Source organism: Phoenix dactylifera, chromosome 8 (assembly GCF_051530095.1).
Source record: "Phoenix dactylifera cultivar Ajwa chromosome 8, Ajwa_hap1_PhDact_Kaust_v1.1, whole genome shotgun sequence".
Lineage (NCBI taxonomy): Eukaryota > Viridiplantae > Streptophyta > Magnoliopsida > Arecales > Arecaceae > Phoenix > Phoenix dactylifera.
Window position 1 is genome coordinate 29,628,267 of NC_143197.1, and position 17,442 is coordinate 29,645,708.

General features: G+C 37.6%; 1 protein-coding gene and 1 pseudogene across 2 annotated transcripts; one reads left to right on the plus strand and one right to left on the minus strand.

The window, feature by feature from the left end:
• Positions 1–1,338: 1,338 nt before the first annotated feature.
• LOC103714405 (protein trichome birefringence-like 34) lies at positions 1,339–6,372 on the minus strand (annotated as a pseudogene). The gene is made up of 4 exons (XR_015968393.2): positions 4,394–6,372; positions 4,030–4,232; positions 2,719–2,877; positions 1,339–2,054 (listed from the first exon to the last, which is right to left on the minus strand). The product of XR_015968393.2 is annotated as a protein trichome birefringence-like 34 (transcript).
• An 8,783-nt stretch (positions 6,373–15,155) lies between these two features.
• On the plus strand, positions 15,156–15,975 carry LOC103714404 (abscisic acid receptor PYL4). Its single transcript, XM_008801643.6, has one exon. The coding sequence runs from the start codon at positions 15,210–15,212 to the stop codon at positions 15,840–15,842; it is 633 nt and encodes a 210-aa protein (XP_008799865.4). The 5' UTR covers positions 15,156–15,209; the 3' UTR covers positions 15,843–15,975.
• Positions 15,976–17,442: the final 1,467 nt, after the last annotated feature.

Genomic DNA, 17,442 nt, shown 5'->3' on the forward strand with positions numbered 1-17,442 from the left:
ATGGGGGGGAAACAACAGCCAATGTCTTCCCATTATAGTTGTTCTTCAAAGCCAATCAAAACACACTGTCATGCGAATTAGGAAACAAACCAACCCCAAGGAAAGAGCACAGACCCAACGCCCCCATTATAATTGGTACCCCCATCAGAGTCTCATGTAAAGGCCACTTTATCCACAGCACTACATTCCCATGAAATCAGACTGCACGCCAAGAAGGACCAAAGAGAGAGAGTCCTGGCAAGGCAGCAGTCAACATCATGAGGTAAGATTCTTATTTGTGTCAGCATCTAACATTTTTATAGTATTCTCATCTGAACCGGTTCTTGGGTGGCAAATTTTGTCTTGCATCAGGTCTGGTTATGGATGTTTCAAGTATGGATTGACACTTAATTAAAAAACACAGATAAACTTCTTTAGGAGAAGATGCTCAGTATGATTTTCTTTTCCAGTCTTGTCTTAAAAGAAAAGAACGTTCCTGCATGGGTGTGATGATATAAACGCGAAAAAAGATTTCAGAGCAGCAATAGAACACTTTGTCAGAACATTTAGTCAGACTCATTTGGCTTGTAGAAAGAGAAAGAAGAAAAAGTATGATCGATGGTAAAATATTTTATCTTTGTTTGGATGTTTCAAGTAAAAATATAGAAAAATAGTTTTTTCATAAAAATAAGTTTTCCACCTCCTATAGAAAATAAAAGCTCATATGGGATAAAAAATACTCACTTTCCTTAAGATCGAGAATCAAGATAAAATTCTTTTTTTTTCCAAAAAAATCTTAATCTTGATGGCTTATACTTTTTTTTTTGGTGTCAATTTATCAAAGCCATAAAAGATATTTCACAAAATTTTCAAAAAAGTAAATGCTTAACTAGACATAAATCACTCCGAAAAGTATACTCTCTATACCAATTTTCTACGGTTAACTAACAAAATTTGCCAAAATCACTTTCCTAGGTATAATATATCCAAGCATTAACTTTTCAGAAAAGATTCCAGTGAAATATAATTCTTTAGGCAAAGCAAACAAATCTTAAATATTAGAAATTCAAAACCAGCGCCCTATCATAAATAAAGCAACTACCTACTTGTTCATTTAGTTCCTAAAATCTATCCAAGTTATTTGAATTTGAACTTAAAATTAACTCCAAGCACACTTGCAATCACATATATAGTCCTCGTTATTTCCACCCAAGCAGTAAATCATTCAGAACAACTATGTAATGGATTGGCAAACCATCAGAAATTTGTGTATTTAGAAAATGAAATGCATTCTATCAGGTGGCGCTTCATTTTAACTAAAGCACTGAATATAAGCACAAAAAAAGTGAAGCATCGTCATACTTAATAATCTGCAAATCCAAATATCATTTTCTAGAAATTATTAAACTGAAGGGGGAATTTCACCTCGACATGCTGGCTCATAGGTGAGTGATGGAAGTCCAACCAATAATATTTTTGCAATCTAATGAAATTTTCCCTCTGGGAGAACTAAGTTCTTCCATCTAACATTATGATTGGCTATTTACACAAAATAAAGAAGAAGACAGAAAAGAATGAAGATCGGCCGACCAATAAGAAATATTCTCTGGGCCACATAGATCAAAATAAATGTAAAGATGGAGAAAATCTAAAATTTCCTGGCCCAAATTAAACCTGCTTTTCTGATCTTGCATCCTAGTATTAGGGATTATCACCGACAATAATATCCATTAGAAATAATATAGGCATATAAAAGTTCATTCCACACATCAGGAACGCCAGGAAGGCAGCAATGTTTGCAGCCTGCATGGCTAGTAGGATTTGCAAGTTGATCTTCACTTAGAAGATCCCACTGCTTCCTATAAATAGATGGATGCCCGTCTTCTCTGTACTCTGAAAGTTGAGTAACATTAAGAAGTTGCACAAGTACACCTCTATCTCTTAGTCTTTCGATTGTAGCCTCTACCATCAGCATCATTGTGTAATCTGATCCTGAACCTGTATATCCTTCTTTAGTGATGGACTGTGTCTCATTGTAGCAGTTCCGGTTGCTTGCCACACCCCAATCTTCACCCCTGCAAAAAGTTAACGTGTTGCTTTTCTATTGTTGGGTGAAAAAAATATTAAAATGTCAATGTCAAAAAAGGGAAATAATACTAAAATGCCTTAATTATGTAAAACTATAGTCAGAACGATTAAAAATTTGTTGCCATGTCACAGTAGCTGCAGTTATCAAGATTAAAACAAAATTTCTTTTTTAAGTAATCTAACATAACATCGACAGCTATTATCTCAGGTGGTAGTTACCTTCCTCTTCAAGTGAGAGCAAGACTTAACACCCTTGAGCAGGCTTGTCTTATGCAATTCAAGCAATCCCCACTCACTCATACGGCCAAAAGCAGATCAACAATGGTGTCATACGTTCGCACATGTGTGGTGGCGAATAACCACCACATTCTCAAAAGTTCTCTAAACATAACAACAGCAGCAGAAGCAACAGTAATTTTGTTGTTGCCTCTGTTATTAGATAACTTAATCCGAGAGAAGTTGAAAGAAGAAAATTGGTCATAATCTTGAGAACTGTAACGATTGTGACCCAGCAGCAGCAGCAGCATCCCTGCCTTTGTCTTGAAATTCCATAGGATGTACCAATGGTGAAAAGCGACATGATCCACCTGTATTAGTTTTTTTTTTTTTTTCTGAACTCATCTAAAATAATAGTGCCGTAGAATTTCTTACCGGACATGAGTTGGTGACAAGCTCACAAAAAAGAGCTGGGTCTTTGAAGTGTTGACGTGCAACTCAAGCCAATTAGATCATGTCTTCAATGCTAGTTCAAAGCCATGAATCATCTCAACTTCCTCAAATTTTTTCGGTTCATCCTCAAACGAGCCATACCTAATCAATGAGACCACATTTGTCTTATAAGATGGTAAAGTCCATTGAGATGTTAAAGATTAAACATAACAAAATTAAAGTTTGTAAAATGAGACATGACCCCCGATCATGAAATATAATGGCAAGAAATGATTCGGCATGCTAATCATAAATGGATGGAAAGTAGTTGATTACATGAATGACTAGCAATGTTCTTGTACAGATAAGATTGGGATAAAGATGATATCATACTTTTTTCTCCCTCCTTTAGTAAAAAAAAATTGAACTCATATTTGGTTAGCATATTTGATACCCAAGCTTGAGCCAAACTCAACCAATTTTCAACTTATGAAGTCTGTAAAAATGAAATATTGGCTTGATTAAAGTTAAGGCCATTTAGTGCAAGTCTAGTCCAAAGTGCAGATACTATTATTACACAATTAAATTAGACACAAAGATTATTGTATCTACTAAATAACGTATATAATATTTAAACTTATATATGGTTGGCTTCAGGTGTTAGGTTCATAAAAGACTATATTTGGCCTGATTCACATTTAGGTAAAATAAAGAAGCCACCTTTAGTCCAATCAGATCAACTGTCTCCTGCCACATCTCACTATAATGAATGCAGTAAGCAATTTTCTGGCCCAGCCTAATTTTGTACTTCCATCTATAACATCACGAGATTGACCTTGGTTGCAATATCGAATAAATTATAAGGCTTTATTATAAGATGATAAAAATTTAGAAATGTATGATGTATGATCTATTATGCATAGTATTTTTTCATATTTTATTATGGCTGAAGTACATGCCTGGTGATTTAGTGAAAGAACTTACTCCATTTTGTTGAAAATCAGATGTTGAAGGAACTAACAGCCTGTGACTCTGCAGCTGATTGGTTTGCAAATTTTGCAAGAATATTAGAATTGCTGAATTTTTGGATTGCATGATTCCTAAAAAACATGAACAAAATGAATAGTCATGATTTGAAATATTGGCCAACCAGACCCAGTTCAGGCACTTGGCATCCCTCTCTACGTGCGGGAGGTCACTGGTCCAGACCCCAGTGTGGGCAATATGAAATGCTGTTGCAATGATTAATTTTGAGGCTACACACACCATTGCATGCTTATACGCACAAATAATTGCATGCAAGATAACACTTACAAGACCTTCATCTTCATCCTGGGCTTTTTCCACCAAAGATATGAGTTGAAAACAAGTATATCAGCATCCATCCAGTGTCTTGCATGCTTTTCGATGGCATGAGCCTGCATGATTCTACTTGATACTCGGTGGTTAAATATATGATCACAATTTGACTCCACTAGCGATGGTGACCAATAAAAGTCAATTGATGCATTGAATTCCTAAAATGATTTAAAAAAAGAGAAACCAATTGAAGTTTTCCTTGATTGCATCTAGTAAAATTTTATTGAGTCAGGTATGAGGCCACATTTTATTTTATGTTCACTTGCAAATGGCTCAGCTTTCTATTTCAATAGATATTAAGTCATGTACTATAAATTACCTTGGCCTTGAAGAACAAAAGTGAACCATTACATTCCAAAGATTTTTGATGAGTAGGTATTAGAGATTTCACTATGCACACCATAGAGACCCATTGATTCCAGTTGAGAGAGTCACCAACAAATACCAACCTTTTTCCCCTTAGCCTGTTTAGAAATCTTTTGGCATCAAATATGTTTGTTAAAAAAGACAGCATAAAAATCTCATATAACACAACAGCAATATATAAAAAACCATATTCATTTTTATCAACCAATGCAGTCAGCTATGCTTAGAAGTGGTTGCTTTTAGGCACACCAATGCTTTTGTATTTTCATTTCAAAAAGGAGCTCCTGCTAACCTGGCAGGAAACTTCACAGCTTAATCAGTTTCCTCTTACCACTTTAAAGGCATCAACTTAATAATACAACACAAAACATGAAAAAATCCATGTACCAAGCAGATGCCATAATGGCAGCATTCTCCTTGAGCTGGAATCAGCAAAGAATTTTGCAAATTCCTTTATAAATTTTTTTTGCTATTTCATTCTCAAAATGAATCTCATACTCTAAATACAACTTTTACAGACCAAGCCACGATAGGATGAATTCTCCTACAAGCAATTTCAGAACTGTTGCACCCCAACCTATCACTTCTACTCTAATACACCAAATTTCCACTGCATTTATTTGATTCTAATTGTATGTGAAACTATGTTAAACTGATATAGAGGTCAGTAAATTTACTTTAAAAAATGTTATGAGAAAGACAACAACCTCAACCAAGAAACATACATTGAAGCATCAGTCACATTTTATTAATTCTAATTCTAAAAAGTCACTATTTAACTTCTAATATTTCCATTTCCTTAACCTGCCAACCTTTGCTACATTATATTGTATGGCCTACTTTACAGTTTAGGTCTTTGATGCCAAGGTTGGAGTTCCACCTGAGCCCTTCCAGTCTAGACATTAGCTGAGTTACATGTCCAGATATGAAGTTCAGCCACCTACTCCGAGCTTCAGGGAGCTAATCCTCATTACTGAAAACAAAAAACTAGGGAAGCAAAGGGTTTTTTGCATGGGTACCCTCCTAAATATCGGATTTTACATGAATACCCTTTCAAAATTGGTATTTACATGTATACCCTCGTAAAACACTTGTTTTGCCATTCTATCCTTTTTTTATTTTTATTTTTGCATATTTACCCATGCTATCTAACGACGTTAAAAAATTAACGGTTTTAAATTAAAATGATTAAAATACCCTTAATAGGTAGACATGCAAATAGATTACGATTTCGAGAGCAGAAAAAGAAAACAGGGACAATAGCATAATTTTAAAATTTTATTTTATTTTTAATTAATATAAATATGATTTTTTTAAACACCGTTAGAACAACTGTTATATTACAGGCATTTGTACAATAACAGAGTTTTACGAGGCTATACATGTAAATATCAATTTTGGAAAGGTATTCATGCAAAATCCGATATTTAGAAGGGTATCCATGCAAAAAACCCGGAAGCAAATGGTCTAGAAGGTTGGTTGCCTCAAGAATGAATCCCCTTTTTCTGAATGACTAAGCTACCAAATATAATTCCTTTTCGATCACACCAAGCACCAAACCTGATAGTGGAAATTACAGAGAATGAGGTCTCTAAGATTGAAAATAGCTCCAATGACCCCATGCTTTTACAAAGAAATTAGAAAAATCGACAGTATGTCCTTATCTCTGTGAGGCATTAAGAAGAAAAAGATTTTTTCACACTAATCTTTCTAAAAGAACAAAGCATGTAAGCAATCAAAAAGAAGTTCCTACAGCCCATGGGCCTGCCACCTCTAATTCTTATACTTAATCATTATATATCCCATACGCCACTTTGTCGTTCAGAAATAAGCACCGCAACCAAGAGTATAAGGGATTTGTTCATGTTATTGGAAAGCCAGATTCCTAAAATAAGTAACACTTGTGACCCTTTGGTCTTTGACAGACTTTTTGTTCCTCCCCTTGGTGGTGATCAGCTTTACTCAAAGAGAAGATATCAGCTCTCTTTCTTCAGCAAGAGGAAGACAGCAATAATGAGAACAAAAGGAAAGCAAACAAGAGGACTGCAGGAGAGCCAAAAGAAGACCTCAATCCCACGACCCATGAGAGGCCAGGTCCTGGTGATGACTTCTTAAAGAAGAACCCTCGTGATATAAAATTAACATCAAAATGAGTATTTTTTCTCACTTAAATGACCTTTTGCTACCCAGGCGGTTTCTCTACGTATTTTGTAAAATGTCCCGAAATTTTTGTAATCTAAGGTCATAATACTTCAATCTGGCACTTTGGTTTATCTCCTCTTTTTCATCACATCACTTACCAAGTAACTTTAATTTTAACATCAAGCACTACACAAGTTCAAGTACTTGAGGCCATTAAACGAGGGGGGGAACTAGAAGTAATGGAGGAACACATCATGACAGAAACAGTTGCCGACATTCTTTAATGTTAGATATGATGAAAATCTCTGTTAATTAATAGAGCGGTTTCCACAAACACTATTCATTACCCATATACTGCATCAAATAAATCTGAAGCACAGAGATTAAATCATTTAACTAAAACATCAAATAAATTAAAAAACGTACCCAGGGGGAGAGAGAGAGAGAGAGAGAGAGAGAGAGAGCCTCTAATGGAACAAGATAACATTTTTACAAGCAAAGCAAATTTACTAGTGTACCGTATTGGTAACTAAAACATCAATAGAATCGAAGTATCAGGAATAGAAGAGAACCTAAGGTTCGCGTTGCTCAATGTATTTAAAAAGAAAAGAAACACTAGAACATTAGCCAATTACAAAGAGAACGAGAAGAAAAGCACGGAAAACAAAAGCAATTCTTCGGCAAGATATAAAGCTCGAGAGATTCCTAATTACCGGTCAAAACAAAGGCGTGATACGGCCCACTAAAACTCCTCCCGGCCTCCAAGCTATTGATCCAATCCAGCACCTCCCTCGGCCTCCTACAATCTCCGGAATCGACGCTAATCCGCGAGTCGGGAACCGGAGAGGGGTCAGAACTCGTCGAGGAGCACATAGTCGAAGGATCTCGGTATGGATTGAACGCTAGGGTTTTGGGAGGAGAGAGGATTTGGAGGGGGGGCAGCCATCGGGATTTGGAGAAGGCGAGGAAGAGGGGCGGCGCTCTTCGCGACTCGGTGGAATCCATCACGTGCACGGCACGTGCTAAGAGGCTGTATATTTAAAAAGGTGTTGTGGAAACGCGGAACAGCTCCCGGTGGTCTGTTCGCGGACCAAATGCCGTACAAAACTTCTCGATTGAAATAGCAAGCATTCTCGCACTTCCTCGCTACAAATATCAATAGATATTCTATCAAAAAAATATCAATAGATATTCTTATTTTTTAAAGGCACATCCCCCGTGGCGTAATTAGATCTTGGGCTGTTTTTTTTTTTTTGCTAAAGAATCTTGGGCTGTTTTACGGGAGATATAAACATAGATTTGTCGCGTCATCAAACCGAACATTGCAACGCTCGGTAACTGCTGGCCAACTTACTTTTGCACAAGCCTGCAGACACTATTGGCGCGCTGTTGCAGTAGAGCTGATCAAAATTCGGGCTGGATCGGGCTCAGGCCGGACTCTACAACAGAAATTAGGCCCAATAGCCTTGCCCATGCCCGGCCCGGCCCGACTGTCGGGCTTAAATTTTTGTCCAGGCCCGACTCGATTTTATAAATCTGGTCCTAGGTCTGTCTAGCGCGGCCCGATCCGACAGGCTCGATTTTTTCTTTGTTTGGAATCTGAAAATGGGCCAGAATGGCCCGACCAGGCCCGACCTGATTTTTTTAGTCGTGCCGCTTTTCCTGCCCAGGCCCGACCCATGGGCCTTTTTTTAATATTCAAGCCCGAAAAATTTCGGACCGAGCTGGATGGGCTGTGCAGGCCAGAAGGCCCGTGATCAACTCTATATTGCAGCCACCGCCAAATTTGGCCGCAGTACCGACATAGCAGAAAATACCTCGATCCCCATAATGCATTTGGTTCACCAACAAAATCAGAATCGAAATCAAAATCAAAGTACAGAATGGCCATATTCATGATGCACATGGTTGGTGATTGGAACCAAGAACAAAATCAAAATAAGATTTGAATATTAAAAAAGAATTAGAATTGAAATTTAAGAGTTTGGAGCAATTCTATTTTTTTTTGAAATCGGCATTGCAATGAAACTTTTCCATCCAAATGGTTGGAGTAGGGTCACCCATTCTTATTTCCATTCTGGAACTCGACTTTCTCTACAGTGCAAGACAGCTGCGTCCTCCGTTAATTTTAAGTAAACACCACAAGAATTGTTTGTGGTTGCCCTTCTAGGTGAGGAAATGAGAATGGTAAAAGAAGTTCCTAGTGCATAGCTTGGAAGGTTGCATCCATGAGGCAGCCATCTCCAATTCTGATACCTGAGATCGCTCCTCCCATATTTCTCGCAAGCGACTTCATCATTCATAAACGAGGATTTCAAACTAGTGTATAAGGGGTCGCTCAAGTTATCATAGATCCACCGCCCTAAATAACAAGTCACACTGCTCGTCCTTTGATCTCGTCCGAGTTGTCGACTTCTATCATTGCTGCTGATCTGGTTCTCTCTATTCGATGGCAAGGAGACGGTGAAGATGATGAAGAAGAAGAAGGCAACCAAGAGGGCTTTGAAACAGCTACCCAAAAAACACCATAGGATGGAGAGGCCTTTCAGACCAAGTATGTATATCGTGAAGCCAATGGGGCTGCAGATTAGATGGCTGTTTATATAGCATGTCACTCCCACGGTACTCTTAAATAAAAAAATAAAAAAATAAAATAAAATAAAAAAACGCCATGGTCCATGGGATGCCAGCTTGTTCCTCCCAGTCACCATGTTTACTACCCAAAGGTGATGGCGTTTGCGTTGGAAATGAGTGAGCCAATGGGAGGGGGGTGACCATGACGTGTGCACACTAATGTTTCGATGGTAGGAAGAGGCCCATTAATGCTTGTGTTAGGATTTTTGTGGCTATTTTTTTGAAGGCGCATGCATTGCTAACTCCAGATTACGTAAATATTTGGCGGTCATGAGATACGGTCTGGGGAGTGGATTGCTGATTCCTTCATTTTGTTTTTTTTATTGGAAATCAATACATTGCTCAGACAAGTTTACTTTTTGAGTGACTTTGCTGAGGTACAATTAATTTATCATAGTAAATATTTATATTTTATAAGCACAAGTTTATTTTGACAAATATTATTATTTTTTTATCTGGATGATCATTGGTATCCCGTTTCATCAATATATATATATATATATATATATATATATATATATATATATATATATATAATTATTTTCGTTTTTTTTGCATTATCCACTATAGAATGAATTCATGGTCTCATATCCATAATGTAAATGACCGGACCTAAAGCATCTAGTTTTCTTTATCTTTGAATGCCAAATTTATACCCATTAATATCAGAAATGCTTGGAGTAAGGCCTCGGGATATCCGCATCAAAAAACTAAATTCCTCCACATTTTTGCCACTTGCCTAAAAAGATCATATTTTCTTTCACATCACCTCTTGTTGCGCACTATACATTGGCTCCCAGCCAAATCACAACTACCGACAGTTGCTCTTATCTGCATTGGTTTTCCTAATTCTAGTTGATAGATAACGCCTGCTAGTACATGGAGCATGCACCCCAAAAGCAAAGTGTTCTTTTGATGACATACAGAAGTTTTCTCCTGATTGGAACATGGATATTGTTGACGCTACGAATTGATCCAGCTAGAGCACCGAGTTGATGGGGTTGTTGGAGTGCTCGACTCGTTTATTGCCTGGATCGGAAAGGTTGATTAGGGATTTGCTGCAAGAGTCTATGGTAACGGCCTGGTGGTTGCTACGCTTAGGTGGTAATGGTTCTGACACAATACATCTTAGGGCTGGGGATAGATGGTAGAGTCTCACTCGGAATGTTGCTCCGACGCTAGGTCTGACCTGAAATAACAAAAACAAGAAAGTCCATCAATCGGAGCATGTCCTATAGTTCACTATTGCTAGCTGAGGGAAGAGTGGTGATAATGGCCTACACCCACACTTGAATTGCTTGGTAGCGAACTTACCTCGTCTATATATATATGGATTCTCAAGGATTCTCTAGGTAAGTTTTCTTTTAACTCTTATACGCTGCCACTCTGCCTTTGTCTTAAGCCTCTTTCTGTACCCTGAGAGCCATATCTGATTTAGGCATCAAAGAATTTGCTGCTGGATATGTTTTGGTAGGTGGACTTTCTTATTTTTTGTTGCATTGGACTAGTATTCTAAGCGAGACCTCCGCCATCTATCGCCAGCTCGAAACTATGTGACGCTAGAGCCATCGCTATCCGAGTGTAGCAACTAACCGACCGTCGCCATGGAAGCTCGCAACGACCTCTAGCCGACCTTTCTGATATTGGCAGTAGCGAGCTAAGCACTTCAGCGACCCATTAGCTTGGCACCCTAGTTGGACTGGTTCCTAATGGCAACAGATACATTCTTCTACATATATTGTATGGCTACTATTAGATATTAGAAAGGTCATAGATTAAAGCCAACCAAGTTTTAGAGACCTGGTTGGAAGTAGATTGAATGGCTGTTTTAACAATTAGACGTGATCGTTGGGCCTACTTTAGGGTGATTTCATAGCAAATGAGCCTTTCCTTTATCCTTCTTGGGCTGCCAATCGGGTGTCTGTTTCGGCCCAAAGATTTTAGCCCAAAAATCCGGCCTTGGGGCTTGAATTGTTAAAGCCAAATTTTTAACAAGCCTCATAACGTCCAAGCCTAGCGTTTGCAGAAATTTTAGTCTAAAATGACTTCTAAAATGATTCAAAAAAGTAGAAAAGTAAAAAAATATATTGAATTCTAACTAAAATATCTTATTTATATAACAAACTGCTCCATGCATAATTTAAAATGATATAATGTAGTCTTTGGTCGCTAAATGTAGCTTAATTGAATCCATGGTTTTAAGATGTCGATACTTCTAGGAAGAACTGAGCAAATTAAGACCGGAAAACTATGGATAATACCAATTTTCTTATTGCCTAAATTATAAATACGTTCCATGTGTTAGATATTTGACAATTTTAATAGGCCGTACCTCTTGTGCCCCATTTCAAGTGCATAAACTGAAATAGATCAAGACAAAGGTCAAGTTGATCTCTAATTGTCTCAACTTACTTACATGAGATGAAAATGATCAAAGAAAAGTTGATCTCATAATTAACTATTGTGCCCCACAAATAGTTTATAGAAACAGAAACCATAATTACAATCTTAATTCAACTAAACCTCAATCTCATGAGTCCTTCTAACATAATAACTGAACTATGCAGTCCTTATGCAGCTTTTTGATTTTAGATTTTCGGCCGCATTCATATTCGCGAGCCGCCGATGTAAATAATAATAATAATAATAATAATAATAATTTTAATAAACGCGATGGGACCACCGTGCACGTGTGTATAATAAGGAAGGAAGAGGACAAAATAGAGAAAAGCCGAAGGGCGCACGAAAGGAAGGCTGCAGTTTTCTTCTCGCTCCACCAACTTTTGGACGCGAGGCGCTGCGCAGGCGTCTTCACGCCTCCACATGAACTTCGGTTACTCTTTTTTTTTTTTTTTTTTTTTTTTTTTTTTTTTTGAGAGGAGTAGGGAAAGGAATGGACAAGCCCACCCCCATGTAACAGCCCCCACTGGACCCCCATTCCGTTAGGAGAATGCTCGATGCGGACAAAAATGTCCGTATGTTGAGCACCCTGACCGATTTTACTCATGCCTTCCCCACCCGTGAGCCCGGCTCAGCTACCCCTCTGAGCTCTGGCTCGAGTTCCACATGTGAGTACGTCACACATGACACCACCCTAGCTACTAGCGGTCCAAGAGCAATCCTATATCTCATGTCCAAGCAGTGGCCAAAGCCACATTTTAATCATCGCCGCAGCGACTCGAAGTTGGGACCATGAGATTAGAATCCCACCCAAATACCACTAGGCTATCACCTTGGTGGCAACTTCAGCCGTCCAACTTTTACATGCAAGCCTGGCCCTCAAAACGACATCTACAGGCTCGAGGAGTATTAAAATTTTTCTCCCATCTCAAATGTCTCTCTTTTTTCCTCTTAAATGGCATCATTAATCTGTTTTTCTTTCTTTAAATTGTAGATTATTCTTTGTATATTAAGGTCTTCTCCTATCTTATGTATGCTTTACTTTTTTTTTTGTTATCTAAATTATGTTGACAGACTATGTTGAATATTTGACCATGGAAGGTGTATAGTTGTATCCTTGGTCGTATACCTAAAATGTCGCATTCGATTGGCATCAGTAATCTTTTTTTTAAAAAAATTATGATTTTATTCTGTTATACATAACAAAAAAATCCTATCCAAAGAGTATTAAAGTTTTCTCTTATCTCAAATATGTTGAAGGACTACATAGAACATTGACGGTTGTATCCATCGTAGTATGCCTAGAATGGCGCATTTGATTCCTATTATTGGCCTCCTTTTTAAACTTATAAATTTTTCTTTCGTATATGACTATAAATCCTGCTCAAAGAGTATCAAGGTTTTCCTCCTATCTCAAATTTATCTGTCTTCTTCCCCTTATCTCAAATATGTTGAAGGGCTGTATTGAACTTTGACCATAAAAGGTGTACAGTTGTATCCATGGCAGTTATGCCTAAAATGTCCCATTCAATTAACGTCATTAATTACTTTTTTTTTCTTAAATTGTAGTTTCTTTTCGTTATGTATGAGTAAAAAATCACAATCAAATGGTAGGGGTATGCACGAGTCAGATCAAAGATAAACTCGAAGTGAACTAATTTAAAATACTTTTGTAAAACTAAAATCAAACCAACCATTTATAAAAACCATTTGAAACCGGCTCGAGATATTTAATTTGGTTTGGTTCGGTTAATCGAGTTGGTGTTCAATGGATTGAACTAAATAGATTGGACTAAATCTAAATATAAAAAATTTATTTTATATATAAGAAAAAATATAAAAATAAAATTTGAAATATATACACAGACATATAGGTTGGATTGAGTTAGGTAGGTTTAAATATATATTATATATAGATACATATTGGTTGGGTCTGATTGGCTTGAATCAATTTTTTGAAAATTCAAATCGAAACTAAACTAAATTTTTTTGGTTCAAGCCTTTCTCAAACCGACACCAAATATATTTTTTTTAAAAAAATAGTTTAGGTTGGATCCATCATTTGGCTGGGTTTTTTTTTTTTTGCATACCCCTATCAAAGAGTATTAATTTTCCCCTATTTCAAATGCATAGCGATATTTTTCTCTTATTTCAAATACGATTGAACCGCTATGCTGACCGTTGACCATAAAAGATGTACAGTTGTATCTATGGCAGTACACCTAGAATGTCGTATTCGATTAGCGTCATCAATTCTCTTTTTATTAAATTATATTTATTTTCTTTTATTTAACTAGCAAATTTTATAATTCCATACTTACTCTGATATCTCCTTCCAAAAGCATGTCTATCCATATGCATATTACATCATTCCCCTTATAAGAAAAATGGAGTGACATCATTTGTAGATGGGTCCAATGGTTGTCATGGAAACGATACGGATATCAAATCATAGATATATCCGTTTGGTATATTGATCATTACTATTTTTTTAATGTTGAGATGATATATTCTAAGAATTTAGATTCACGCAAAGTTTTGTAAGAATAATCTTCAAACTAGACAATATATATATATATATATATATATATATATATATATATATATATATATATATATATCATGTATCCATTACACTATAGTCTAGATGGAAGGAGCATGTTGACTATTGACCAAGAAAGATATATAGCTGTGACAGTATGTCTGAAAAAATCTCATCTGATTATCATCATTAAACTCATTTCTTCCCTAATAATATATATATATATATATATATATATATATATATATATATATATATATATATATATTTAAAATTAACCTATAGAAAGCCAGAATTTTACAATTATTCTAGGCATGCCCTGAAAAGCATGTCTATTTGGAAGTATTTCATTATCTTTTTGATAATGAATGCCTGATGTTATATAAAAACATATCTACCAATTTTTATGAAAATGGCATGGACAACAAATCATGCATATAAATATATATATATAGATACCTTCATATATACTTAAATATAGTAATTCTATATAGCCGTGCATTCTTGACCCGATGATGTGCCATTTGCCTATTAAACAAAAAATCAATCAGATCTAACAAAAAAAAAATTAATATATTATAGTGCTCAAGAAAAAAAATGAAAAAGTATCCAAACTTTTAGTGATTACAACAACCTCCTAAATATTTATAGAACATAGTTCTTGAATGAAAAACATAGTTCTATATATTTTATAAGAGCTATCTCTAGAACAATGCAAATGTAATATTTTTTCACCTAAAAAAGGGTATTCAAGTAATCTTGATGCAAGCAATTAGCTCTTTGTCAGTGTAATTTTTAATAGATTCTAACCAATCTCACAGCCTTTGTTTCCCACAACCACCCTCCAAGTGAAAATATCATATTGAAATAAACGAGCACAAGTTGCATAACAACAAAAGTAGTAATAATATCTCTCTTTTTTTAAAGAAAAGAGAATATCAAATAAATAGTTTTTTTCCAACACGGCAATAAATTATCCTCTTCCTAAACCCCTCTCTTTCTCTCTCCATCTCTTCTCCTTCGGTGGGAAGAAAGAGAGGAAGGGGCGACGATGCCTCACCCCGCTCCCAGGCCCTCCCCCCTGCAGTACCGCGTCAGCGGTCGGCCGGAGGGAAGCGGCGCCGCCTCCTCCCAGCGGTGCACCTCTCACGACGTCCCGGACGCGGTGGCGCGTCACCACGAGCACTTCGTGGGCCCCCACCAATGCTGCTCGATGGTGGTGCAGACCATCGCCGCCCCCGTCGCCACCGTCTGGTCGGTGGTCCGCCGCTTCGACCAGCCCCAGGTCTACAAGCGCTTCCTCAAGAGCTGCAACGTCCTCGACGGTGACGGCGACGTCGGCACCCTCCGCGAGGTCCGCGTCGTCTCTGGCCTCCCGGCGGTCACCAGCCGCGAGCGCCTCGAGATCCTCGACGACGAGCGCCACGTCCTCAGCTTCCGGGTCATCGGCGGCGAGCACCGCCTCAACAACTACCGCTCCGTCACCACCCTCCACCCCGCGCCTTCGCCGCCACCCGCCGCCGCCGACCACACGGTGGTCGTCGAGTCCTACGTTGTCGACATCCCCGACGGCAACACGAGGGACGACACGCGCGTCTTCGTCGACACCATCGTCCGTCTCAACCTCCGGTCGCTGGCCCGTACCTCCGAGAACCTGGCCAACAACGGAGGGGCACCGGCGTAATTATCTCCCAACCTCTCGATGTCGTTTTCTTCTTCCCCGCTTTCCGCCATCCCGCACCCGCATGGAAGGAGACGACAACGGCGATGACTAGAAAAGAGTACTGCTGAGCTCATCGGAACAAGCCTATTCTAAGCATTATATAGTTCATCTATATCTTTCTTTTCTTCCATCTTTCTTTCTTTTTGCTTTATAGTGATGCAAACCCCATTGTGAATAATATCATAGTTCTTAGTCTAGCTTGTTCATACATCCTATAAATGTTCTTATGCTCTATCTACTTATATATTAATAGAGTACATAACTTTTATTATTTTTGTTTGTCTTTAGTGAATGTGCCTCTTGGTTTTGATCAATGTGGTTTGGCAATGAATTGCTTCTGATGCTCTACCAAAAAAAATGAATTGCTTCTGATGAGTTGTGTTGTCCATCCATTTTATATGTAGCATTCAAGGCTGATGCACCACCTGGTTAGCCTCTTTGGCCAAGCATATGGGATGTTGGAGCCTCTAATCATGGTAGAGGCCATTCTTTTTAGATTGAGATCAGGTCTTGTTTTCTTTGAGTTCGACATGCCTTTCCTTGATGCAAGCTGCCTCCATGGTTGTCATTTCTTTGCCTAGAGTACCACCTTTATTTTCCTCTTCTTTTTTTTTTCCTTCTCTCTTGCTTTTGAGAAATATGGTGGAATGCCACCGTCCAGATTGAATGTGGGGCCTATTCCAGTGGTTGCGCTGAGCTATGCTTGCTTGAAAACACCATGCAAGGTAAATAGCATCATGATTTCTTTTGATTAAATATCACTGTGGAAGTGAATCAATTTTTAGGATTTTTTTTTTAAGAGAGATTTTTTTTTTGAGTAATAGAGAACAGAAAATATTGATAACTTCTAGTAAGCGGGTGATGTGCAGAGAATCCTTTAAAATAATTCATCTTTTGACATTCTTCTTATTTCAATTTAGCCCCAAATATCTATGAGGCAAGAATCTCTAGGAATTGACTAATATAATAATACATTAGGTCATAGCCAAAGATTATATATCACATCTGCAACATGACTTCGTCCTAGTCACCTTCATTAATTTTCTTGATACTGACTAATTAACCATGTCATTAATTATGACATGATGCTTGCTGTGTCAATTGCCATGTACCATAAATTCTTGAATATTGATGCATGATGGGGGGCTAAAAACAATATTTCTTGGTACATTAGTGGCTGATCCATAACCATCCCCCCGCTCATAGTTCAAAAGGGTGCAATGGCAGATGAATTCTTTTTAATTTACTTGTTTACTTCTCAATCTGCCAGTACCATGGCTCGCTTCTGTTTCTGAAATGGAACTTTTCAGATTTAGGCACTATAATGGAAATATTATGGGTGCCCCTGTAAGTTAAGCACATGTTGGTGCTTGTTGCAATTGAAATATCTTTTTCTGGTGATGTGGAATCAGCTTCTAGATGGCTATGCAACTTGACCTTTAATTACTTCAACTTGTGGTATAAAGAAATGCCAAGTTGATATGGTTTTTAGTTTTTTTAGAAGCCTTTCTGCCTTCCTTTCCCTGTCTTCTCTTCTATCCTCATCCTTTTGTTTTCCTTT